The sequence below is a fragment of the Hipposideros armiger genome, unplaced genomic scaffold, assembly GCF_001890085.2.
Source record: "Hipposideros armiger isolate ML-2016 unplaced genomic scaffold, ASM189008v1 scaffold_646, whole genome shotgun sequence".
Taxonomy (NCBI): Eukaryota; Metazoa; Chordata; class Mammalia; order Chiroptera; family Hipposideridae; genus Hipposideros; species Hipposideros armiger.
The window spans coordinates 155,547-183,494 of NW_017731996.1; the positions used below are offsets into that span (position 1 = coordinate 155,547).

The 27,948-nt window shown below is 36.2% G+C and overlaps 1 protein-coding gene across 1 annotated transcript in view; it reads right to left on the bottom strand.

Moving 5' to 3' along the window:
• Positions 1–27,948, bottom strand: part of NRDC (nardilysin convertase) — a 67,934-nt gene that overhangs the window by 37,250 nt on the left and 2,736 nt on the right. Inside the window, exons 2-4 of the mRNA XM_019625935.1 lie at positions 9,834–10,146; positions 5,819–5,900; positions 4,789–4,942 (exon numbers count right to left, since the gene is read on the bottom strand). Of these exons, the coding sequence (XP_019481480.1) occupies positions 4,789–4,942; positions 5,819–5,900; positions 9,834–10,146 (549 nt within the window). The remainder of the gene's footprint in view (positions 1–4,788; positions 4,943–5,818; positions 5,901–9,833; positions 10,147–27,948) is intronic.

Here is a 27,948-nt window from a genome sequence, read left to right on the forward strand (position 1 = left end):
CACAAACAACATCCACAAGGTAGCCAATGGCAACCAACTGGCACAAGTAGACCACCTGTAGTGATGACTTCAAAGTAAAGTAATCATTTGAAAGTCCTCCAGTCATCTATCCACCATAGTTTTATAGCACTGACCTTGCATACATTTCCATGAACTCAATGTCAGTGTAAAGTATACTGGTAAAGGTAACTACATTGATAAATATAAAAGATAGTATATACTTTTTGTAATTTTTTTCTATCTAATTTAAAAGACAACTGACTGTATAAAGCAAAAATTAAAAATATGTGTTGATAGGCATATAATGTATAAAGACAAAATTTGTATGGCAATAATAGCACAAAGGAGGGGAGAAAGAACAGGTAAATAAAAGCGAAGTTTTTATGTACTACTGAAACTAAGTTGGTATTCAAAATGGATTATTATAAATTCAGGTGTTAGTTAATAACAAAACTATAGTAAAAGAAATGAAAAGGGAATTAAAATGGTACACTAGAAAATATATTTTTAACAAAAAGTCAGCAATGGAAGAATAGAGGGGAAGACATAAGACTTATAGAAAATAGCAAAGGCAAACATAAATTCTACCTTATCAGTAATTAAATTAAATATGAATGGATTAAGCATTCCAATTAAAAGACAGATATTGGCAGAATAGGTAGAGAAACAATTCAACTATATATGCTGTCTACAAGAGACACACTTTAGATTATAAACACCAAAAAACACTAATAAAAGGATGAAAAAAGATATACCATGCAAACAGTAATTATTTCATGTGGATTTGAGTGTCCTTTTATTTCAGTCTAAAGGACTCTATTTAATATCATGTAGAGAAGATCTGCTAGTAGCAAACAGTTTTTCATTTATCTGAGAACATCTTAATTTCTCCATTTAGAAGAATATTTTTGGTGGATATAGAATTCTTGGTTTATAATCTTTTTCTTTCAGCATTTTGAATGTGTCATACCATTGCCTTCTTGCCTCCATAGTTTCTGATGGGAAATCAGCTGTTTACCTTACTGAGATTACCTTGTATGAGAAATGATTTTGCCCTTTTACCTGGCAAAGATTTTCTATATTTGGCTGTCTGTAGTATCACTAAGCTTTTCTACATGTGGATTTATTTTCATGTATACTTTTAGATTTTTTAGACTTCTTTAACCTGTGATTTGATACTGCTGAAAATTTCCAGTGATCAACCCTTCAAATATTGTATCTACTCCATTTTAATCTCTCCTTTTCCTTCTAGGATACCAAGTATATATATATATATATATATATATATATATATATATATCAAATATTTTTGCTCTATTCTCTATGCCTCCTTTCCTTTTTTCTGTTATTTTTCATCTTTTTTTCTCTTTATACTACATTTTGAGATTTCTTTTGGCCTGTCTTCTGGTTTACCAATTCTATCTTCAGCTATATCTACTCTTTTCTTAAACCTGACTATTCGGTTTTCAATTTCAATTATCATATCTCATCTCAAGATGTTTTTTGTGGTTTTTTAAAAATCTTATAGGTCACATGTTATAGTTTCCTATTTCTTGCAAACTATATTTAAACTTCTCCTATTTCTTTAAAAACAGAAAGTATAATCATTTTTAGAATATGTGTCTAATCATTCCAATATATAAGATTTCTAAGGCATTAGAAATCTTTTTCTGTTATCCTCATTCATATTGTCTTGTTTTCTTGTGTGCCAGCTTATGTTTGACTGAATGCTGGTCATTTAACTTGAAAAACTACTTATAGGAACAATGTAAGGCCTAGAATGAATGCATTTTCCTCTAGAGAGGATTAGTGTTTGCTTCTCTTGGGCATCTAAGAACATTATCACTTCTGGACCATGTTAAATCACAACCAAGGCTTGAGGTTCACCAGAAGATTCAGGAATTCTGAATGTAGGCTATAATTCCTCAAGATGGCTAATTCATTTCCTCAACCTAAGGTTGAAGTCTCTTGGAGTACCAGCTTATTATGAGGAGGGTCTCCTGTTAGATATTCCACTTTGTAGATGTCCTGGGCTTTGATGTTTCTTGCCCTCACCCTGAAATACTTATAAAACAAAGTTCAAATTTATTGAAATTTGAAAATGGCACCAGGGCAGAAGCAGCTTCCATCCTCATTTACTTACTAGAGTAAAAATTTAGTCATTTCCTCAACTTTTACTTAAATGATCCAAGATACCGATAAAAATGTGACCTGTTTGAGGGAATTGGATTTTATTAACCTATAAGAAATACCATCATGGGCCAGTCGAGTGGCGCATTGATTAAGAGCTAGCTTGGGATGCCAAAGGGCCCCGGTTCGGATCCCACATATGAGGGCCAGTGACACTGCCCTCTACAGCTAAGATGCTGAACAACAGCTCAACCTGGAGCTGGGCTGCCGTGAGTCGCCAGCAACGCCGTAGGCTGCAGCCCCTGCGGCAGTGGGTTGCCATGGGCTACCGTGTGAAGCCAGCAGCCAGCATGAGCGACCAGCAGCCGCAGTGAGCGGCCATCCAGAAGCCGGCGACTGATCTGCCTCTCCCAGGAAGAGGGCAATGATGGTGCCAACTTGGGCTAGTGAAGCAACGTATGAAGAACAAAATGACAGCAACTTGTTTGTTCCCCTTCCCCCAATTCCCCAGTGCTGTTCCCATCCCCCAATTCCCCAATTTTAAAAAAAAAATCTTTAAAAAAAAAGAAATACCATCATTTACTCCATGCTATATGAGTCCTTTGCAAATGTTCCAAAGACTTTTTATTCCTTACTAACTATATAAGTATGCTATTATCATATTTATTATAGTACATGAAATACTTATGCTCTATCACTATTTGTGGCACAAATTCATGATTTGAAATTCTTATTAATTTCTCTTATCAGTCCAGTAGCATTTTTTTTTTTTAGTAGAAATAAATGCGTAAATATCTTCTGATCTCCCAAAGCCACCCTTAAATCAAAAGTGTAAGAACTGGGCTGGCCAAGTGGCGCATTGGTTAAGAGTTGGCTTGGGACGCCAGCTCTGAGCAGCAGGGCCCCGGTTCAGATCCCCACATTAGGACCAGTGATGCTGTGACCTCTACAGCTAAGAGGTTGAGGTGAACAACAGCTCAACCTGGAGCTGGTCTGCCGTGAGTCACCGGCGACAGCGTGGACTGCAGCCCCTGCTACAATGGGCTGCCATAAGCTACCATGTGTGGCTGGCAGCCAGCATGAGCGGCCAGCAGCCCGTGTGAGCTGCCAAGAGCCGCCGTGAGCGGCCGTCCAGAGGCCGGCGACTGATCTGCCTCACCCAGAGAGAGTGCAGTGATAATACCAACATGGGCCAGTGAAGTGACGTCCTCCACAACTAGACTGAAGAACAAAAGGACAGCAACTTGTCTGTTCCCTTTCCCCCGATTCCCCAGCGCAGTTCCCCTCCCTCAATTCCTCAATAAAATCTTAAAAAAAAACAAAAAACAGCTATAAAATAGTTCATTGAACACAGGCAGACAGAGCCATATTATAGGTTAGTGAAGAAAAACCACCATTTTGTATCCTATTATAAATAATGTTATCAAAGTAATTATGTCCCTTTCAATGGGATTTTTGGCATTGTATTTGGAAAAAAGTTGTTAATTTAGGGGTTTGGAAACACATTAAATATTTATTCCATTGATAATGGCATATGCTTTCAACTTCTAGGAATTTACCCAAAAGAGTTCTCCAGGTCAAATTAATCTTTTAAGGGATGAGGCAATTTCTTTAAGAAAACAAGGTCTTTGCCAAGTTTTGAGTTTTTCTGATCATTTCTGTTTTGATTTTATAGTAATTTTTTTCTATAAGGAAACGTATTAATTCATCGACAAATGCCTTGTATATATCAAATTCTTGATGCAGGAGATATCTCAACAAAAATAGACCAATATCTCTGCCTTCAAGAGGTTTCATTATACTTTTCAAATCTGAAGTCATATCTAATATGATATGGAAAAGTCTACTAATGTACCGATATAAACTTTTTGGAAAACAATTTTTCAGTGAATATCAAAAGCTTTACAAAAAAAGCCTGAAAAATAAACATTCAAATATACTCAGCAATTTCACTTACTAGATCTTTAGTCTAACGCTCTCCCAACTGAGCTATTTCGGCTGCTTCACTTATTAGAACTTAAGAGAAATAATTAAGGATGTACATAAGGATTAGGATTATATTACCATACTAGAAAACTGGAAACAACTCAACTATCTAGTAATATGTAACTGGTTGAACAGATTATGGTACTTCTGTACAGTGTAAATAATACACAATCACTTAAAATCATGTTTTATAAATTATATATGTAAAAATGATATATCTTATTTAAAAACATAAAAGGATATGAACAATATGATCCCAGATATAGCAAAAAGTATAGATGGTTATATACCAATACATTAACCATAGTTATCTCTAGATTATAAAATTAAGGAACAATCTTATCCTTTTTTTTGCTTCTCTGTTTTTCCACACTTTCTACTAAATTAGAAAGACTAATTGCAATAATGAATGAATAGTGAATACAATACTTACAAAACTCAAAAGATGTTTAAGGGTTTCAGTTTAATCTTTAATACAAAAACTAAGTATTACAGACTAAGAGCCAAGGTGTATTTAATAATAGTTTACTCTTTTCTTCAAATAAAGTGTTGTGACAATTCTACAGACTTACAGTACTGCTTGAAAAGAAATACCATAGAACAATGTCCAATATTTCAATTTTTAAGGTGTCATTAGATAATTAAAATAAAAACACATTTTGAGTTAATTACCTATCCAGGGCTTCCTTGAAGTATTTTCTCTGGACATCAAACTGAAAGACGGTACGTTCACAATCAGTTGAAGCATTATCACTACCCCCATGTTTCTTCAGGAAGGCATCAAACCCATTCTCATCCGGGTATTTCAAACTACCCATAAATACCACTAAGTGGAAAAAACACAAAGCACACAACACAAAGATATAGACAATGTTTTTATTATCAATTATGAAATTTCTCATATGCAAAAAGAAATAAGAAGAGAATATACCAACACACTAACAATGGTTATGTCTGGATAGTATTTACTTTCTTCCTTACACTTCTGTTTTCAAATTTTCTATAATGCTCATATATTACTTTTATACTCAAAAACTAAACATTTTATTCTTAAAGAAAAAAGGAATATATAATTTATTTGTAAATAAGTTAAAATGTAAACATAAGGGTACATGCAGATTAACTATTACTATAAAAACTCATAAGGTGAGATGTTCACCCTCAAATAGCTTAGAAAATCAGAATGTAAAAAATGAGTAATTCAGGAAAACAAATACTTTAGACATTTATAACTGCATAGCATCCACACAGGTTTTAGTTAGATACATTCATAATTAAATTGAATATTTTCTATTTTGTTTTATATTAATCATGCCTTTTTATTTTCTGTATTTCTAATGCTGTGACATCTTGGAGCCTGGCTAATCTTGGAAGAGACTGCCCCACCAAAGGCTATAGCCTCAATTCCTAGAGATTGGCAACTGTCGCCTGATCTGTTGGCCCTACCATATGTGAATAATAATAAAATCTACATTTTCAAATAGTTTTCTAAACAATTTCATTCTAATTCTCAAAACAAGTATATTCAAGAAAATTAAAATTAAGTCTTCACCTATGATCTGCATAAAGATTTTTTCTTAGTCTTTTCTCTTGTTACACATATACTTCAATCAAAGCAGTTAGTTATCTTTGAAATCAAGACATACAAATTTGGAGGAAAAAAATATATCATTTGGGGAATGATATTTTACAAAGATCTTACTGTGCTCCAAAAAGTGTGCCAGCCCAGGCAGGTCATCCGGATCAGCAAAACTCCCAACTCCAACACAAAGGGCCGCTGCAGACTGGAGTAAACAAAACATATACAAATAATGAGTTAATCCTAAAGGAATAATATTGTCATCTCATCTTAAAGATTCACTTGGAGATGGATGTTTTCCAATAGGAAGTAACAAAATTCTTTCTCTGATAATCAGGAGGAGCAGCAAAGTGAAACTCACCAGAAATGGGTCAGTTTCACCCTGCTGCTTCTCCTCTTCCCATCCTGACAAATGCTGAACAGGTGCAGACCTAAGGGAAAAAGCAGAAACAGACAGAGAAAAAGCAAAGAGGGACTGGCCAGCCCACCCAAATATCATTTTGTGTCAGCATTTCAGAGTTCTGAACCAAGAATGTTTCCTGATTTACTAGATTTTGGCAATCTACAGAATAATGTATCTCGGTAGATTATCTCTAAAGATCTGTGAGCAATCAGAGGCTCTGTGTTCAGTAACTCAATACTAGATGAAAAATTTCTCAATATTTTGTGTTTCTTAACACTTCTCAAAGACTCAAAAAAAAATTTATTAAAACTCAGAAAAATTTGTTTTTATTAAAATAGGATGTAAAATAACATGTCAGGAAACATCTAACAAAGATAAATAAATGATTAAAAAAGAAAATCTTAAGCTATTAGAACACTATACGACTAAACTTTAAAGAGGTTTTTTAGTTCTTCATTTCTTACTCAAGATATACAGAACAGTACTTATCAGCACATGTTCTCCCAATAGCTTGGGGAAATCAGAGTTTTTAAGAAAATAGATGGCCAAGAGGAACACCAAACTCTGCACTTCTTTAAAATGATTAGAGCATACCATATGTCATTATAAGTTAAAAGACACAAAGAAAGGAGAGGAAAACAGTCACTTTAAATCCTTGAGGATAAGAAGTTGAATTATTAACATTCCCAAATTTTACAAATGTCAATTTTAAAGGGCTAACACATTTGGTGACACAGATTGTTTTGATAAATGGTTACCCTCTTAGAAAGAGAGCCTTTAAAAATTAGTATGTAGCTGGTATAAAGTTAACCATTTGTCAGAAAACAAAAGTATGTTTTCAGAAGAACCAAAGAGCCTCACTTAAAACTATATATCCTATTTTGAAGACTTAAGCACATACGCTTAGTTAAAATATGGGGAAATATCCATGTCTTCAAACCACAGTCTAACCTGTTCTATGATGTTTAATAGATGCCTAACCTGCTTTCAGCTCCAACTACCCCATAAAGATTTCTTGTCTCGACCAGCAGGGTTGAAGATATTTTTGTATTAGTTGACTTAAACCACAGTCTATCACTCAGCTTTGACCACAGCAATAACAGGCTCTGCGACTGTTAGAAAAGAAATTCATACTTGAGAACTAACTACTCAATAAATTCATAACTGAGAAATTCATATTTGAGAATTGACTTAGGAAAGCCCTGAACAAATCATCATTTGGTATATATCATAAATTTCAATCTTGTTACTTTATCAAACCTATCAGTCAGATCAAGAACAACTTTTTGGGAGGAGGAAAATGGAGTGGGATAAAGATGATGACATGGAAAAGTAGTTAACTTCTTAATTAGGTAAATGTTCTCCAAACACCTCAAAATGTTTTTCTTCCCACTTCCATTATTAATTCTCATATTTACCTTAAATAAGGTTCATATTTTTCAAATAAAAATTAAATCATAGAACCACTGCAAAACCCTATGCTACTCTTAAGGCATCTCTTCTCTTGACTACTTTATTTCTCTTTTGCAGACACTTTTTCATTCAATGAATATAAACTATCTTCCATTGTTACAATCATGTGATCATTCCTTTCAGTGGTAATACCTATTGCATCTGAATTGAAACAATTTGATCTCCTCTTTAAAATGCATTAGGTTCCTCCATTCCTTTGCAATATAATCAAGAAAATTAGCTATCAATATCTTATAAAGAATATATCGTGCGGACTTCTCAGAAAAGGCAGCATGTAAGCCAGTTTTAATGGTCATTAGAATCTGACCTTGCTGCTTCTAAAAGAGGTAAACATTTAGAGTTTTATCCACCTAAGCAAAATGAAAAGGGGTGCCAAAAATACTGGATGCACATCCCCGTTTGTCTAAGGGGTGCACAATTACTGTATAAAAATCTAAGGTATTTCATTATATCTTGACAGTAAATTGGCTGTCAAGACAATTTTTTAATTTAACCCTAGATTTTTGCTTATCAATTGATTAGAAGATATAAATATCAATTGATAGAAGATATAAAGAAGTCCAAAGCACAAGAAAAGCCACTAGCAGATAGATAGATATAGAAATTTATAGATAGGAACTGTTCAGTTACAAAGTTATCACACAATCAGTCTTAAAGCTAAAATGGACCTTAAAAATTATGTAATCTAATCCTGTTTTAGAAATGAGAAAATGAAAAGGCCTACAATCATCCAGAAAGAGAGGGACAGAGCCAGAATTAGAATTCAGGTTTCCTGACTGTCAGTGCTTTCCACTCTGTGACTTTTATACTTTCTTCCTTTCTATTATTGTTCTATTTGGAAGTATGAGACATATTTTGGAATTATGAGATCTATTTTAAATTAAAAATGAATTTATTAATTCCCAATTCATTTATAAAAACCTTGGTATAGACTATCAACTGGATACATACGAGTATGCATTTTTCCCCAGTATTTTGGTTTTCATTCCTACAGCTTTCCAAGCTAAAACCACCTGGCTTATCATGCTACCCAAAACAGCCATCACTCATAATCTGAATAGCAAGGGGCAAATAGCTTCTTAAAAACACAATTCAATCTCCCCACCAATTTAGTGGAAGAACTGGCACAATCTTCTTTAAAAAATAATTTTTCAGGGCTGGCCAAGTGGCTCAGTTGGTTAAGAGCTCGCTCAAGAGTTTGAGCTCTGAGCAACAGCGGTTCGATGCCCGGCCCCAGCTGAGCAGCCACTGAGCTGCCAACCGGTGGTAGGATGGCTCAGCTTAAATAACAACAACAACAAAATAATAATAATAATAATAATAATAATAATAATATTTCCAGGAAGAGTGACTATCAAAGGATTTATTTAAAACCTATCTCACAACTTCACATTTTTGAGGACTGACCGCTTTACAGCATAATACATTTGACATCTAGATTTTACTCTTAATAATCTGAACTTTAATTCGTTTGTATGTGGAATGTACCATGTTAAATGTATTAGTAATATTCAAGAAACTAGCTTCAACAAATATTTGCCGACCAATTCCACAGTAATGCCTCCAAAATATTATCCTCTAATATAGTTACTCCCCCCTGTAAAATGGAGGTATTCTTCCAAAGATATCCAGAGAGGGAAATTCTCCTTATTAGCCCTATTTATCTATTCATTGATTGTTATTATATGTTCACTAACTAAGCTCAACTCCCCATTTCTATTTCAATTCTTCCAATCTGCTTGTTATTTATCCAGACTTTTGGTGCTTTCCCATAAGAGATAAATCACATTCAGTTACCTATAATAGACAGAAATACCCACAGGTGAGGATTCTATACTAGCCCTGTTCCTTTTCTTCTTTCAGTCTCTCCAAGGATAATACGCTCTCTTATTCCTCTATTTCAGGCTAAGAATTATGCAGATCCTCATCTCCCAACATTTGTTTTTAAAATATATCATGTGCACAATTACACATAAATTCAAATATTACCAGTGATTACCTCTGAGAGTTATGGTTATGGGTGATTTTTATATTTTTGTTTTTATTTATTTTTCATTAATTTCTATAATAAACATGTCACTTTTATAATCAGAGCAAAATGTTTATAAATGTTATCTTTATACAGAAAAAAAATAGACCTTTACTGATGATCCAAACATAAATATATACTTCCTTTTTGCCATTAAGAAATAAAACATACGTTTAGGACTTATCCCAAAGAATTCCCAAATTAGGAAATGATATAATAGACATGATGCACACCTGTTTTTCAGTGGTTTTCTTTCTGGCTTCTGCCCTCTCTTCTAATTCTTCCAATTCATTATCCTCAGTATCAAGGTCATCATCATCATGTTCAACATCATCATCAAACTCATCTTCATCATCAAAACCCTCTTCATCATCATCTTCTATTTCAGCTCCAGAATCTTCATCATCATCGTCCTCATCTTCTTCATCTTCTTCGTCTTCTTCTTCGTCTTCCTCCTCATCATCTGTTGCATCTCCCGTTTTACCTTCCATGTTACTTAGGTCTGAAATCAAAAGTGCCTGCAAGCCATTTCGTAGTTTGATGTATCTAGGAAAAAAAAAAATTGAATCAGCTATTCATTACACTACATCGATACAAGTAACCAGCTTAGCAGAATTTTTTTAAAATCCAACCATACATTCACAAAACCAACACTATTTTTAAACTAATAAAATAGGTTGCTTCTTAAAGGGGAACCTCCAAAGCTTATCAGTTTCTGAGTAGCTGGAGGGAAAGGATAAGAGAGACACTTCACTATTTGCATTTTATATACACAGGGTGTGTTGTAGACACCGTTTGTATTTTTAAATTTTGAACTATGAAAATATATTTACTTACTCAAAAACCAAATCTTAGAAGTTAAAATTTTAGAAGTTAAACCCACCACTCAGCCTCCCTTACTATTTTTTTAAATTTGTAAGTACTTAATAAACATGCTACCATACTAGACTTAAGAGAAACATATCCCTCAATATACAGAGCAGTCATGTCAGCTTAAATATTTACAGCAAAATCTCAAATATTTAAATTCTGTTGATTCCCTTTGGTAAAATGTATTTGATATTTTATACCAGTCACCAATTTTTATGGACTAAAAACATTGCTACATCTTTAAGAAAACTAAATCCCACAGACCAGTAGTCCTGAGGGAAGATGATTATCCTCTCTAGTAATGCTGTTGTGCCAGTTTGATGACTGGGTGTCAACTACAAACTTCTCCTGTTTATATTCATTTTTTCATGTGTTATTCAATAAGCATTTACTTAGCAGCTTTTAATGTCTCAGATATCATGTTCTGTTGATGGTAAAAAGCATGAAAACACATTCCTCACCATCAGGCACTCACTGTCTAGTACAAAACAATACAATTAAGCCACTAGAATACGAAATGACAGAGGTAACACATAAAGTTAGAAAAAAGGAAGCAGTCAGGGAAGGCCTCTGAGACAAGGTACACTTAAGCAATGATGATTTCTTTTTTTAAGTTCATTTAGCAGAAAATGGATAGAATAACGTGCGAAGACAAGGAAGGGAGACTGGATTAAGATGGAAGGCTGAACACACACATGGATTTATCTCCTTTCGATATCAAAAATCACATTTAAATAAGCTCAATACCCCAGCCTACTCCTTACCCCCTCTTACGTACCTCAAGTCTATCCTCAGCAGCCTGAAGAACGCAGATCAGGCATGTTATGAGCTAAACTGTGTTCTCCCAAAAGTCATATGTTGAAGTCCTAACCTCTCATATCTCAGAATATGACTGTATTTAGAAATAGGGTCTTTAGGGGCCGGACGAGTGGCTCAGTTAGTTAAGAGCTAGCTCAAGAGTTTGAGCTCTGAGCAACAGCGGTTCGAGTCCTGGCCTGAGCTGAGCAGCCGCTGAGCTGCCAACAGGTGGCAGGATGGCTCAATTAAAAAAAAAAAAAGAAAGAAATAGGGTCTTTAAAGAGATGATTAAGTTAAAACAAGGCCATTATAGTGGGCCCTAATCTAATCTGACTGGTGTCTTTATAAGAGGAAATTTGGACACAGAGACATTAGACGTGTGTGCACACAGATGAAAGGCCATGTGAGGGCACAGCAAGAAGGCGGCCATCTGCAAAGGGAGAGGCCTTGAAAGAAACCAAACCTACTGACACCTTGACCTTGGACTATAAGTTTCCAGAATTGTAAGGAAATACATTTCTATTGTTTAAGCTACCCAGTCTGTGGTATTTTGTTATGGCAGCCCTAACAAACTAATACAAAGCCATTTCCCGTTTCAAAAAACCATTAATGGCTTCCTATCATACTTGGAATAAAATCTAAAATCCCTACCAGGGCCTAGAAGGCTCCATATAATCTGGTCCCCCACTATCTCTCCAATCTTACTTCATTCTCTTTGTTCTGACCAAATGACTTTATTGTTGTTTCTTAAACATTCCAAACAGGCTCCCCGCACCAGGGGCTTTGTGCTTGCTATTCTCTCAGCCCAAGTCTCTTGCCCCAAATAGAGGATTTGCATGGCTGCTCCATCTCTTTCAAGCCTTTGCTAAAATGTCCCCTTTTCAGAAATACTTTTCTGACCACACATCTAACATCGCGATTCAGTTAATCTCTATTCTTTTATCCTCCTTTAACTTTTTTCACACCATTTATCATCACTTGACTTTTTTTTTTCCTATGTGAACTTTTAGAATGTTAGCTAGGAGAGCAGGACTTTTCTTTTTCTTCACAGCTATATCAGCAGCACCTAAGACATTGCTTAGCACTTAGAAAACACTTAAGAAACATTCGTGGAATGAACAAAATGTTAAAGCCTAGAGGAGCCTGATACATGATACGTACTTAAAATCTGCTAAATGAAATGAAATGTGAGATAAAACCTAACACCTAGCTTTATAAAAATAAATAAAATTATGAGTACACATGTATACATTAAATGTATAAAAAGGTATAGCAAAAGAAGTAAAATGATACAAACCAAATGTAACAGTAATATGAGTGTATATCTGGGGATAGGAATAAAAGTAGAGCAAGATACAAAGAACTTTCATGTAATTTCTATACATTTTCAATCTTTTGTAATAAAAATATGTCCACTTATTATTTGTGTAATAAAAATTGTAAACTCACTCCTTAACAAATTAACACACACACACACACACACACACAAAGCCCTTCACTTTATAGAGGGTTAACTTCTATAAATCAACAGTGAATCTACTTAAAAGACAGGGACAAAATGCTCTTTATCATCACTTCTATTCAATACTGTATTGGAAGTCCTAGTCAACAAAAAAAAAACCCAAACTATAAATCAATAGAAAAAATTATGAGGCAAAGAGATTGACAGCTAAAATAAGCTGCTCAATGCCAACACCCTACTCCTCCCTCTTCTCCAACTGCCCAGCTGTACCCTTTACTTTGTGGTGGGGTCTCACTCTCCTTTCCTCCTCCCCCTTGGCTATCTCGTCTACTCCTCCTCCATGGAACTCCCTACTGACCTATAGGAGACTCAGAATAGAAAACCAAACCAGGATAGACCAGGAAAAACCAAAAGAGAAATTCTGGCAGCTCCCGTTAAGAGAAAAGCCAGTCTCAGCACAAGGAGAACCAGCCATAATCTACTCTCCTTGTACTATACAGAATTAAGGAATTAAGGTTTGCTGGGAAACTCCTGTAAAGGAGACTGCTTTTATTGTAAAAACTCAGGTCACCTTAAGAAGAATTGTAGAAGACTGAAATGGGATTTAGAAAAAAGAAACAGTAGCAAGCAAGAACTATGAGAGCACATTTCCCCTTCTCCTTATTAACACTTCAGGGGAAACTGAAATTACCATAAAAAGGGAAACTACCAAGGCCTTTGTAGATCTGGGGCTACTTTATCTTTTCTTAAATTGCTCACTCCCTCAGACTAAGCTTGGTACAAATAGTAAGGACATCTAATCAACCAATGTCTGTTTTTAAATCAGAATCTGTTCCCTTCCAGCTAGGGAAAATTACAGAGCAACGTATAGTTTTACTAGTCAAATCTGCCCCAATTCACTTCATAGGGCAACACTTTCTTAAAACCAATGATGCCCACATGTCCATTTCCCAGGGTGAAATGTATTTAGAACTAAATGAATCAGATACTAAACCAATTTGGAAAATAATGATTTTTTTAAAACCTCCACAAGAAGAAACTAATCTTGAGACTGAATGTTTTCACAGGATGTTCCAATGCAACTTTGGGCTTTTTCCAGTACAGATATTGGCAATATTAAGTCAGCCACTCCTATTAAAATAACTATTGACAATACTTTGCCTCTACCTAATATTTCACCAATATCCTTTAAGACCTGATGTACTAGCTGGAATTAAGCCTATTATATAAGATTACTTGAAAGGGGGCGCTTATAATTCTATGTATAAGCTCCTGTAATTCTCCTATCCTTCCATTAAAGAAACCAAATGGAAAACAATGGAGATTGATACAGGATCTCATAGATATGGATATAAAGAAAGACATCCTGAGAATACGTGCAGCTTCAACACTGAATGGGGCAGGCGAGAGCGACGGTGGAGCGTCCCCGAGGCGACCATGTCGAAATTAGCACTGTGGCTTTAGGCACTGGCTCTCCTGGGTTCCGCCTGGGCAGCCCTGACCATGGAAGCCCTGGGCCTGGAGCTGCCCTCGTCATGTCGGGAAGTCCTGTGGCCACTGTCTCCCTACTTGCTGGTGTCCGCTGGCTGCTATGCCCTGGGCACTGTGGACTATCGCACAGCCACTTTTCATGACTGCAAGGACGCTGCTGGTTAGTTGCAGAGCCAGATACAGGAGGCACAAGCCAACAGCCCGCAGGGGGACAAGCTTCTGACACCCTAACCCCATTGGCGTCGGGACAGCCCTTCCTTTCCATCCCCCATTAAAGATGAAGTTTACTTTCTTTAAAAAAAAAAAGATATCCTATGGTTCCAAATTCACATACCCACCTATCAGCCATTCTTGTGGACTGCCAATATTTTTCAGTAATAGATTTATGTAGTGCCTTTTTAGCACTTCTGTAGAAAACGACAGAAAATACCTCTTGGCTTTCACCTGGGAAGATTGAGAATTTACTAGGACAGTAATGCTCCAGGGATATACAGAGTCCCACCTATTTTTCTCAGATCCTAAAAGCTGATTTAAACGATGCTGAGTTTCCCAGAAATTCCAATATGTGGATGACTTTTATGCTCTAGAACGTATTAGACTCCCAAGACAATACAATTTACCTATTACAACAGCTAGCCATAAAGGGACATAAGGTCTCAAGGGACAAACTTGGATTCTGATCTAAAGATGGACTACTAATTGATCCAGAAAGACTTAAAGAAATCTCAACCTTTCCTCTTCCAAAAACAAACAAACAAACACAAAACAGCTTAAAGGTTTCCTGGGTCTAACTAGATACTGTCACAATTAGGTTTGAAATTTTTCATTAATGGCCCAGCCTCTATATGTCTTATTACAAATCACACGTCAACCTGATTCAAGTCAATGGAATCCCGAAGGCAAACAAGCTCTATAGAAAGTATTATGTAAAACTCCAACTCTGGGACACCTTAATTTTAATTTTCTTCCTTTTTTATAAACGAAAATAAAAGAAATGCTTTAGGAGTTTTAACTCAAAAACACAGAGATCACCATAGACCTATAGGATATTATAATCAACAATTAGGCTCAGTAGCAAAGGGCTCCCTCCCTACATGGCTGCCATCTCTGCTACAGCCAAGTTATGCAAACAAACAAAAGAAACAGTTGTGGGCTCTCCTTTATTTAGGTTCCTCATTTTGTTGAATCTCCACTGAACTCACATCACACTCAGCACTTCTGTCACTCAACTCACTTCTTATGAAGTACTCTGGCTTTCTGTGCCTAATATTACTTTAACTCAATGCAATTTTGCTACCTTCTTTGCAGAATGAAGACATCTACAGTTGTGTTTTGCTCACTGACCACCTTCTTGTTCCTAGGAATGATTTACAGGAAACTCCTATAATAATGCTGACTGAATTTGGTTTACTGATGGATCTTATCTGAAAGATGAATAGGGGCACCGTCGAGCTGGACTGGTAATAACTTCCATGGTGGACATAATTGAAGGTTCTTATTTACCTAAATAAGATCTACCCAACAAGCTGAATTAATTGCTCTAACTTGAGCTTGTCAATCAGCCAAAGATCAAGTAGTCAATATTTACACTATAATATTTACACTATTATAGTTGCTGTAACTTTGGTGTAGCTCACATCGTTGGAATGTTGTGGAAGCAACGAGGCTTCTTAACTTCCTCAGGGCAGCCCATAAAGAATAGGAAACAGATTGCAGAATTATTAGATGTCATACCGCAGCCGAAACAATTGACAATTGTCAAAATTCCCAGATATTCTAAAGCTGCCACCATGGAAGCAAAAGGAAATAATTTAGCTCATGCTGCAGCTAAACAAGCAGCAATAGGCAGCCAAATTATCCAGACCAGAGAATGTATCTTCTTATTAAATCAGTAAAAGACTCTCTTCTACAGTTCCAGTGGACAGCTGCAGAAGAAAAGAGGATATGGCAACAAAAAGGGGGAACTTTGACCCAGACAAACAGATACAGTTTGGACCCAATCAAAAACCAGTCTTACCTATAGGAGCTCAATTACCTATACTTCAACATGTACATGAGCTAATACACTGGGGTCCTAAAAAGATGATTTCATGGAGTAAACAATATTACGAGGAATCTTCTCCTAATGTAGCTCACAAAGTATATAGCAGATGTTCTATCTGTCCAAAATATAACCCTGGAAAATCACTCCGCGGGTCCCAAGGACATTTCCCACTTCCTTTAGCTCCACTTTGAGGTATGGTAATTGGATTTTATCCAAATACCACCATCTCATGAATACAAATATGTGTTAATTATGACCTGTATGTTTTCTCACAGGGTTGAGGCATTCCCTTGCAGGAGAGCAATAGCCTTAACAGTAGGTAAATTATTAATGGAAAAAAATAAGTCCCAATTAACTCAGGAATTATCTGAGTTACATAGTGACTGACAGACTCATTTCAATGGGCAAATAATGCAATCCATTTGTAATATTAGTCCTAGTCTACAGCATTTTCATTGTGTTTATCACCCCAGTCCTCTAGATTGGTGAGACGTACAAATGGCACAATTAAAAGTCAACTAGGTAGATTTTCAAAGGCTTTAATCTCCCAAAAGCGCTCCCTATGGTGCTCCTCAACCTGAGATCTACTCCTTTTGATAAACATAGCCTTTCTTCTTATTAAATAGTCACTGGTCACCCTATGCATCTGGATGAAGGGAAATATAAGCCAACCTTACTAAAAGGAGACATTCTTGATTATTATCAAGGACTTATTAACCATCTTAAAGAAACTGATAAATTTGTAACTGATTCATTTCACAGTGTGTTCCCAGGAGACAAAGACTTCGACGACGGTGACTTAAAACCAGGAGATTCTGTCCACTGGAAAAGACATCAATTAAAAACTCTCTCCAACTTTGTTGGAAGGGACCTTATAAGGTCTTACTAACTAATCCATATGCAACTAAACTCAAGGATTCACAGTTCTCATTAAAAACAAACAAACAAAAAAAGTGCCTAACCATGAATGACTATCTGCCCTTGTCTCTGACACTCACCTCTGCCTGCAGCGGACATCAAAGGCTCCTCAAGGATGAGAAGCCCCTGACATCAGAGGTAGACAGCTATCCCAAGACATCAAGAAGGACTATATACCTACAAATTGATGTTAAACTTGAAAAAAAAATTGTTTCTTAACCTGTCTGCTAATATTAGTCATAATAATAATTATACTTGTTCTTTGGGCTTTTCTCAAACTTTGTTCTTATATAGCCCAAATGGTAATAATTACTGAAAGTGTATAACTTTTGTATTATCAATAATACTCTTTTTATGGTTTCTCTTTTGAAATTTAGAAGGAATGTTATTGCAGGAAGAAGGAAAGGTATGCGTGTGTTTTTGAAAGAAGTTAAAAGGAAGTAGTTTGTCCTAGTAAGTTGGTTATTTCTGAATGTGTAAAAAGAGACAAACTAAGAACAAGGGAAAAGAATATTGAGAAAGGAATTTTATGTATAAACGTTAGAATCCAATTATGGGAACATGCTTATCCCCTAACCCAGGGGTCGGCAAACTGCGGCTTGCGCGCCACATGCGGCTCTTTGGGTGTGTACATGTGGCTCTGAAGTAAAATTGAAAATGAAAATAAAACGATCATAGTTTCATTTATAAAATTTTTAAAGGATATTATTCACATAATGGTGATTTCATTTTTTTTATGGCTCTCAATTTTTAAATTGTGAGGGACAGGATTGGCTCCTCCGTCTCAAAAGTTTGCCAACCCCAGCATTAACCCAACAAGGACTACTAACTATATTAATTCAGATGGAAGCTGAAGTGGCTATTAAAAAAAAAATGGCTCTCTATAACGGCTGCTGAGGCACAGGAAATCTACTTATGAAACTCTTACTGTCTGTCCTCCTGGCCTCTGGAAATGTTTAGATGGTAATTGTAATTTACACCATTGTATTCTTATAGCATTGACCCCAATTAAATCTTAAAGTTACAGTTCCCAATTGCACAACTAGCAGGAATCAGATGAATAATGAACACCATTTGAGCGCTTCCAATGGGAAGAAGATGGGCCATATAATAAAATAATAAAATAATAATAATAATAATAATAATAATGCCAGTAAATAAGAACCCATCTAATGGTCAGATTGTAAAAACCTAAGAGGCATATGGTGTACCCTCAAACTGTAAGTAAATGTTGTATTAGATGCAAAACACAGAAAAGTGAGATGGACAGAAAACTTGCATCATGATAGCTGACAGGTTAGAAATGATCCAGGTCTTTTTCTCTTAATGAAGGTCTATAAGACCTAATTGTCTCCCATTTACCTGCCTTTTTTTTTTTTTACCTGCCTTTTCCTTTTGAGAAAAATTCGACCTCAACTTCCATCCAAGGTCACGGTCTTGCCCCATCCCGAACAGTGCATACCATTTCAGCAAGACAAATGACGCCACTAAGACTTCCTAGGATTGAGACTTCCTAGCACAGTGGGACCACAGTATCCAACCAAGAGGTTGGTCATTTATGCATCCTTCAGATTGATATATGACCAAAAGGGGGAAGTGTGGACAAAAAATGGACCATATACTAAACCTGACAAGTTCAGGGGAGGCCTGCATGGCAGACCCTACAAACTCAAGAGACCAAAAGTAACCACATACGATGGTCTAAACATTAAAAATTCCAAACTTGGGGGGGGGCTGGGTGGCTCAGTTGGTTAGAGCGCGTGCTCTTAACAAGGTTGCCGGTCCAATTCCCGCATGGGATGGTGGGCTGTGCCCCACGCAACTACTGGGTTGTCAGAAAAGTCATGAAGTATTTTTTCTGTTTTTCATTGCAAAAAATGTGTCATGACTTTTCTGACAACCCAATAGACTGAAAACAGCTACTAGACTTGGAGCTGAGCTGCGCGCTCCACAACCAGATTGAAGGACAATGACTTGACTTGAAGCTGATGGGTCCTGGAAAAAACAATTGCCCAATTAAAAAAAAAAAAAATTCCTAACTAAAAGCGGGTCATGGTGGGTAGTCACATCCTAGGCTGCCTAGGCCTGTAGCTTCCTTGACAAAGGTCAATCTTTACCTTAAGTGAAACTATTTATTGTCTTTTTGCATCTAAGATATATATCTTTGAAATGTCAGAGCAATCTCCTTTTCTAGATTCCCTCAGGGCACACCCACAGCACCAGAGCACGAGCCCACAGAACCCCTCATTTTTATCTTGTTCCCCAAATACCATTTCTCTGTGCTGTAAATGTTATTAACTATCCAGGACCCACCAATGTAAAAAGAAGTATGTGTCTCTCCATTTTGTTATCCAATACCAGAGATTTACTCCCACTTTGCTTTCTCCCGCCCCCTTAAATCTACCAATGGATTTCATATAAACCTCCTTATGTCTCCTCCTTTAATTTTAATGTATAAAATAAGCTGCAAAGCTGCAATTCTCCAGGGCATTTTCTCAATCCTTTGAGATTTTGCTTCACGGCAGTTGTCATCAGCTTAGCTCAAATAAACTCATAAAAATCCTTTGCAGGTTTGGATGTTTTTTACACTGTCAATTGCAATGCTTTGAGCCAAGATTAAAATTTTTCTGAAGAACAGCCTTCAACCAGTATTCTCAAATACCAAATGACTTTGGAAGTTAGCTGTTGCTACAGACTTCATAATGTTTCTTAATGAATTCACCCAATATTGCAAAATAGCACCTATAAAAACTTACGGTACAGGGCCGACCGAGTGGCACGTTGGTTAAGATTTGGCTTGGGACACCAGCTCTGAGCTGCACGACCCTGGTTCAGATCCCACATGCGGGCCAGTGATGCTGCGCCCTCACAGCTAAGATGCTGAACAACAGCTCGACCTGGAGCTGTGCTGCCATGAGTCGCCAGTGGCGGCGTAGGCTGTAGCCCCTACTGCAGTGGGCTGCCATAAGCTACCGTGAGTGGCTGGCAGCCAAGCATGAGCGGCTGGCAGCTAAGCTGCTGTGAGCCGCTGTGAGCAGCCGTCCAATGGCCGGCAAGCAACTGCCTCACCCGGGAAGAGCGCAATGATGATACCAACATGGGCCAGTGAAGCGACGCCCTCCACAACTAGACTGAAGAACAAAGGGGCAGCAACTTGTCTATTCCCCTTCCCCGATTCCCCAGTGCTGTTCCCCACCCTCAATTCCCCAATAAAGTCTTTAAAAAAAAAACTTATGATACAGTCATTTCAACAATAACTAATGTTATCTGAATCACAACGGCAAACTGCTTTATACATTTCCTGTGCTGTCAAAAGTTAAAACAAGTAGCCATATCTCCATTTCCACATAAATTTACAGGGGTATGTTTTCCAAGCAAACTATAGGTCCAGCAGTGGTTTTCAGAACTTGGTGAAAGCAAAGGAAATTTCCTTATTTCAAAGCCCTTTTAATTGTGCAATTGAAGGGCTTCCACCTAATTTTCAATCAGAAGTGATTAATCTATAATGCTAAAAGGCTGAAATATCAAAGACTCTAATAGGACTCTATAAATGCCTTTTAAGCAATGAATATGCTCAAATAAAATCATATGCTCATGGATTGATTATCAGTATTTGGCAGTACCTGTCAGTGTGAAAACACATTTTCAAAGATGATATATGTAAAAATCTCATTAAAAATGATTAACAGATGAACATTTGCAATCACTTTTGATGACAGGAAACACTAACTTTGAACTCCCCCAAAGCAAAATGTGATCCCTATAAAGAAATAATTCCATTCTTCTCACTTGAAGACCTTTATTATTCCCCCAAAAAGTACTATATTTTAAACTTAATACAAAATTTTATTAAAAATGCACAATTTTTCTTTGTTATATATGTACCTATATAATATCCTTAATTTTGCCTCTAGACTGACAAAACCCAAAATATTTATTATCCAACCCTTTACAGAAAACATTTGGTGATCTCTGGGATACAGATTTTTCAAAAGATGTGATTGGACAACTAACTGGTTGTCCATATTTTTTTTTAAAGTAATAAAATTTTCCTTACCAAAATGTAAGCTAATCTACAAAACTTTCAGAAGAAAACAAATAAGATGAAAAAAGCACAAACCATAAACAAAAAGATGAATAAATCTGATTAAATTTTAAGACTTTCTAAACAAAGGGTAAAGATAAGCTATATAGACTAAGAGAATGTATTTGCAACTCATATATCCAACAAAGGATTAGTATTTAAAATATGTAAAGAATTCTTACAAGTTAATTTAAAAAAGGAAAATAACCCAATAGAAAAATGGGCCATTCATAAATGGAGAAATCAAATTGCCAGGAAATGTGAAATAATGCTTGATTTTATTAGTAACAAGAGAAAATGCAAATAAAAAAGATTTTTTTTAAAGAGAAAAATATTTCCCACTGATCAGGTTCTCAATTTTTAAAAAATCTAACAATATCAAAAGTCGGTAGGAATGTACAAAAGCAGAAACTCTCATGCTCTACTAGTGCAAATGTAAGACAATACAACCAATTATAAGAGTACATGGCAACATCTAGTAAGGTTAAAAATGAATCATATACTTATAGGTACATGCTATAGGTATATAGATAAATTCTCAAATGTCTGCACAGAGTCCTGTATAAAAATGTTCACTGAAGCATGGGAAACAACTTAAATGCCCAACAGTCAGAGAAAAGATAAAATGTGGCATAATCATAAAATGTAGCAGAAAATTAGGAATAATCTAAATGACTAGTAACTGGAAAACAGATAAATGATGTATTCATACAAGATATTAAATGGTATTTAACACAAGTAACTAGTACTATACTTATCAGCATGGAAAAATCTCAAAAGCAGTTATACCAAAAAATAAAAAATAAAAAGCAGTTTACGAGACATCCAATGTGATATAATTTTTATTTCTATGTCTGTTAAAACATGCAAAAACAGTAATATATACTGTTTACAGATAAATATATATTTAATAAAACGTACAAAAATATACATAGGAATGGTATATATATACCAAATTCAGATAATGATTAATGCTGGAAAAAGAGGGTAGGGAACGTAATGGGAGGGGGCAGTACACAAATAGCTTCAAGTGTATCTGTATGGTTTTATTTCTTTAAAAAAAATTTGATCTGAAATAAAAACAAGAAATAAAAATATTTTAAAAGACTGACAAACATCCTCATATAACAATCAGGCCAGAGGAGAAAAGGAAAAAGGAGTCAGAGATACAAGCAAGACTTTATGAGACAGGCATTGTTATAAGCACTGGGGATACAGCAGTGAACAAAACAAAGTCCTTGCTCTCATAAACAAGTGAATACATAGTAAATGAAATGGCATTAAGTGCTATGAAGAAAAATAAAACAGATCAAGAAAGAGTATAGGGGTGGGGAACCTGAGTACAATTATTATTTTATTCAGGATGCTATTTAAAGCCACTAGACTAGATGAGGTAACACAGGGAGCAAAGTTAGGCAGGGAAGAGAAGAGGTTCAGGATTGAGCCGCAAGCATTCCAAAATTTAGAGGTCAAGGAGATGAGGAATCTGCCAATGAGGCAGAAAGAGAGCTAAGAACAGTGCTGACCTGGAAGCCAACTGAAAAAGGCATTTCAAGGAAACTAGTGATCAACTGTGTCATATATCCTAGAAACAGACCAGCTCACCAGAGGTTACCCTATGTATATACTGAAAGGTCTAGGAAGAAAAGAATGGGAGAATTGACCAATTATAAAGGTTATTGGTGATCTTGAAAATAGCTTTTTGGTACAGCAATAGTGACCAAAGCCCACTATGAGTTAAGAAATACTGGAAGTAGATGAACTGCAAATTGCAAGTACAGGCAACTCTTTTAATAAGCTTTGCTATAAAGGAAACCAAGAAACCTAAGTAGCTGGAAGGGCATAGCTCAAAGAGGATGTGGAGTAAAGAAATGTTTTTTCCTAGAAGATATGAACAATTACAGCATATTTGTATGTTCGTGGTAATGATCCTGTAAGAGAGGGAAACTGATAATGCAGTATGGATTGGGAACTGCAATAATTGATGGATGGGATCAATAAAAAGGAGATGGGATCTAGTACACAAGTAGAGGGATGATGGGTCTTAGTACAGACAGTTGATTTATTAATAACAGAAAGCCATGCAAAGACAAAGAAACAAAGTTTCTCCCTATAAAAATTTCAGCACAATAGAGGGGAAAGACAAATAGGACTTAACAAAAATATGAAATAGCTTGGGGAAAATGCACTATACCAAAGTGTAAATAACTTACATGTGGGTGGGAGGGGAAGACTGAAGCAAAAGAGTCAAAGGATTCAGAGGAGGTAATGCTTGAATTTGCAAGGTAAACAAGACCAAAGAGTACACCATGTGTCAAGAAAAGGAACACAAAACAGCACAAAAGAAGACAAAGCTAGAAAGTTAAGAACCAAAAAATGCAGGGCCTTGGACCTTATCTGCCAAGGTAGGAAGTTTGCTTAGAAGAAACCAAATGAGAGAACATAATCATTTTATACTCTTAATTAGTGCTCAGTACCTGCTCAGTAATACCAGGGGTGCCAAAAAATTGTATATACATGACTTGTATTCATCTTTTGTTACAGGTATATATATTACAATTTTAATATCTGCCTTTCTTTAAATGTGTATACATTTTTTTGGCACCCTCTGTATATTTTCATAGAATAGCATTTAGGCTATCATGTAATAAGAGCACTATCTAATAGGGTTACTGTAAAGAGTAAATAGATAATATTGGGTTGTCGAAAAAGTCATAACGTATTTTGTCTATGTTTTTCAAAGGTCATTTATTTATATAAAGAACAAAGACCAATCAATAATATATTGCCCACTTTGTTCAAGAACCTTTTGCCATCTTTCAGTGAGCTTCTTAATTCCTCATTCATAGGAGGACCTGCCTTTATTTGCAAAAAAACTGAACAAGGTGCTGATTTACAGCCTCATCTGAATTGAAAGTTATACCACACAAGGAGTTTTGAAGAGAGCGAAACAAGTGGAAGTCTGACGGCGCAAGGTCAGGCGAGTATGGTGGGTGTGGCAACACATCCCATCCAAGCTCCAATAATTTTTGATGGGTGATCAAACTTGTGTGTGGTCTCACGTTGTTGCGATGGAACACAACTCCTTTACAAGTAACAAGCTCTGGACGTTGCTAGATGATGGATTCATTCAAAATGTCCAATTGCTGACAGTACACATTCAAATTGATTGTTTGGTTCCTTGGTGGGAACTTGAAAAACATGACACCTTTAAAATCCCACACTGACAGCATAACTTCCTCTGATGAATGTCCGCTTTCGATGTCGTTTGAGGCAAATCATCACACTGGGACCAAGACCGTTTGCGCACCACATTGTTGTAAACAATCCACTTCTCATCACCAGTTATCAGTTGCTTCAAAAAAAGGATCGTTTGCCTCACGTTGAAAGAGCATATTGCAGATGTTTATACACGCCATCAAATGAACTTGAGTTCATGCAGAACCCAAATATCGAGCTTGCTTACGTATCCCAGCCTCTTCAGGTGGTCGTAAACGCTTGAATGATAGATGTTCAATGTTTCTGCAATCTCTCATGTCGTGTAACATGGATTTGACTCAATCAATGCCTTTATTTTGTCGTCATCAACCTTGGTGGGCCTCCCTGACCGAGGAGCATAGTTGAGATCAAAATCACCAGCATGGGGCCGGCCACGTGGCACGATGGTTAAGAGCTGGCTTGGGACACCAGAGGGCCCCAGTTCGGATCCCACATATAAGGGCCAGTGACACTGCCCTCCACAGCTAAGATGCTGAACAGCAGCTCAACCTGGAGCTGGGCTGCCATGAGTCGCCAGCGATGGCGTAGGTTGCAGCCCCTGTGGTAGTGGGTTGCCATGGGCTACCATGTGTGACCAGCAGCCAGCGTGAGCGGCTAGCAGCCGCAGTGAGCAGCTGTCCAGAAGCCTGCGACTGATCTGCCTCGCCTGGGAAGAGCGCAATGATGGTGCCAACTTGGGCCACTGAAGCAACGTCCTCAACTAGCCTGAAGAACAAAAAAACAACAGCAACTTGTCTGTTCCCCTTCCCCCAATTCCCCAGCACTGTTCCCATCCCCCCAATTCCCCAATAAAAATCTTTAAAAAAAAAAAAATCACCAGCATAGAATTTCATGAACCATCGTTGGCACTGACGTTCTTGTAGAGCATTGTCACCGTAAACTTTATGCAACTTTTCACAAGCTTCACGCGCATTCTTCCCTTTATGGAAGTAAAACAGTAAAATATGGCAAAAATGCACAGTTTGGTCTTCCATCTTCAACTTGTTGTAAAATCAAAATAAAACCAAATCGCTCAATTTTTTTTTAGAATGAAGCGAAAACTGTCAGCTGTCAAACAACATAGGAATAACGTAGATGTAAATGACTAATATTTCCAAAAATGAACTTGTGCTATCTGTTGCAAACATGCATCATGACTTTTCCGACAACCCAATACTATGAAATAATACCATGTAAACTCCTTAGAACAGTATAATACACAGCAAGCACTTAAGAAAATACCAGTTATTATTATTAGGAGAATGAAGATTATTGGTGGTGGTGGTAATAAAAATATAAAATCCCTCTAAACACCTTTCCAGAAGACCAAGTGAACTTTCCAGACTACAGTATACTTCCAAACCCTCTATAAACAAGTTTAATTCTGGTCCAGCCATGTAATTTAAGCCCCACCACCGCCAAAAAAAAGAAAGAAAGAAAATACTAGAAAAGGACTATAAATCTACTCAGTTTCCTGTGAGTTGGACAGGTTTAATGAATGACTTCATTCTAGGAATCAGTATGATGTGACCTATGTCACAGTGCAAGTCCCATAACAAATCATCTTGTCTGTTAGGTCTCAATTACAGAATATCCTAGAAACAGACCAGATCACCAGAGGTTACTTTATGTATCTACCAAACCCATTATGATTGGGTCCATACCCAAAGATTCAGTTGGGAATGAACAGGCTTCTGAGGTAAAGGAAATGTGACAATCTAAATATCTTATAAAATGACAATGATGAAATTACGGTATATCTACACAACAGACTTCTAGGGAGACACAATATATTGAAAAGAAATTAAGAAAATATTCATGACATTGTTAAATATGGTACCATACCATTTTTAAAATGTTATAAATGCATAGCAAAACAGAATAAAGGCTGTAAGAAACGCTCAAGAACCTACAACTTCTCTCTTAGTATTTCCGAAGTACATTTCACCTATTCTCTACATTAGCTATTTCAAACCCTCACCTTTAGATACACAAATAATTTAAAATGCCATACTTTACCCATATCTCTATTCTAACACCTGTAACATTTAATGCATTTCTGCTTCAGAACCTGCTCTATGACTCCACCAGGAGTCTAGATGGACTAGAACTCTTCAACGGCAAAAGAGTTCTTACCATTGTTTAGTTCTTCAAAAACAGAGATCTTTTTAATGCTAAATCCTACTTCCAAAAGAAACAGTTTACTTAAGAATGTTCTTTCTATTCTTACTAGTCCATAAGCCCACATAGAAGAAATCAGTCTAAAAAATGGTAACAAAGATACATTTATTCAAGTCATATCAGCATTCAGAAAATTTAATATATTTCAATCTTAAAAGTGCTCACTTTATTAAATGAGCTTAAATCTCACAAGGTAAGACCTAGCTTGCCTCTACTTTACAAGACTAAGAGGGTACAATCAAAATCAAGTTTTGAATGCAGGTATCAGACCAAGGAACTGGATGGTGTAAAGTTCCTAGAATTCATATACACATAAGTACATGATTTCACTAGTGTATATATACTACAAATGCAATTGCTGATTCATATATTGAAAAAACAGCATTATTATTCCACGAGTTTTAGTTGAAAGATAAACAAATAAACCCATATTCTTCCCATCCAATACAAAAGAAAATGTTCTCTGATGTACGATTCTTCTCATATCTTAGATTTGTCTAAAGCGTCTGCTCAGAATTGAGTCACCCCACTCCTAACTATTTGAAAAGCCAGCAGATGTTAGTGTTTTCAATGCAGTTGTCCTGCTCACTTGGATCTGTTCATCAATTTATAATAGTAAACAACATAATAAATGTTTAGAAATAACCTGTACCTTATTCAACCTGCATCCATTTTCTTTAGTATAGTGAGCACTTATTAACATAATCCCCTCACTTGTAACAGTCTGACCAAAATTCAATAAAAGGGCTTGCCCTTCAGAAACTTACATGCCTTTTCAATGTTTTTCTCCCCTCCCTCACATAAATATGGGTCTTTTTACAAACAGGTTAAACATGGAAAGTGTTTTATATTTAAGTCAATGCCCTATCACTAATCCTGTGCATCTAGAATTTCCACTTTACACCAATAAAGATTTGAACAATTCCCAACCTGGAGTCCTTTAATCCTTCCAGAAGAGACGGAAATCGACATTTACCAAGCATTTATACAGATCCCTAAAAAAGCAGAAAAATGTCCTTGGAGATATGCTTAACATTTTTAAAAAGGTGAATACAAATTACACATATACAGAAGTAAAATTCCACAGGGTATTATTTAATGCAGACTAGCAAACAAATCTTTCAAGGCATTATTTCACAATATTCCTTTAATCAGGTCTGCTTGTGGTGCTTATTCACACATTCAAAAGACATATAATTATAATATGATGGATATGTACTGTAACGAACCATGTACAAAGTC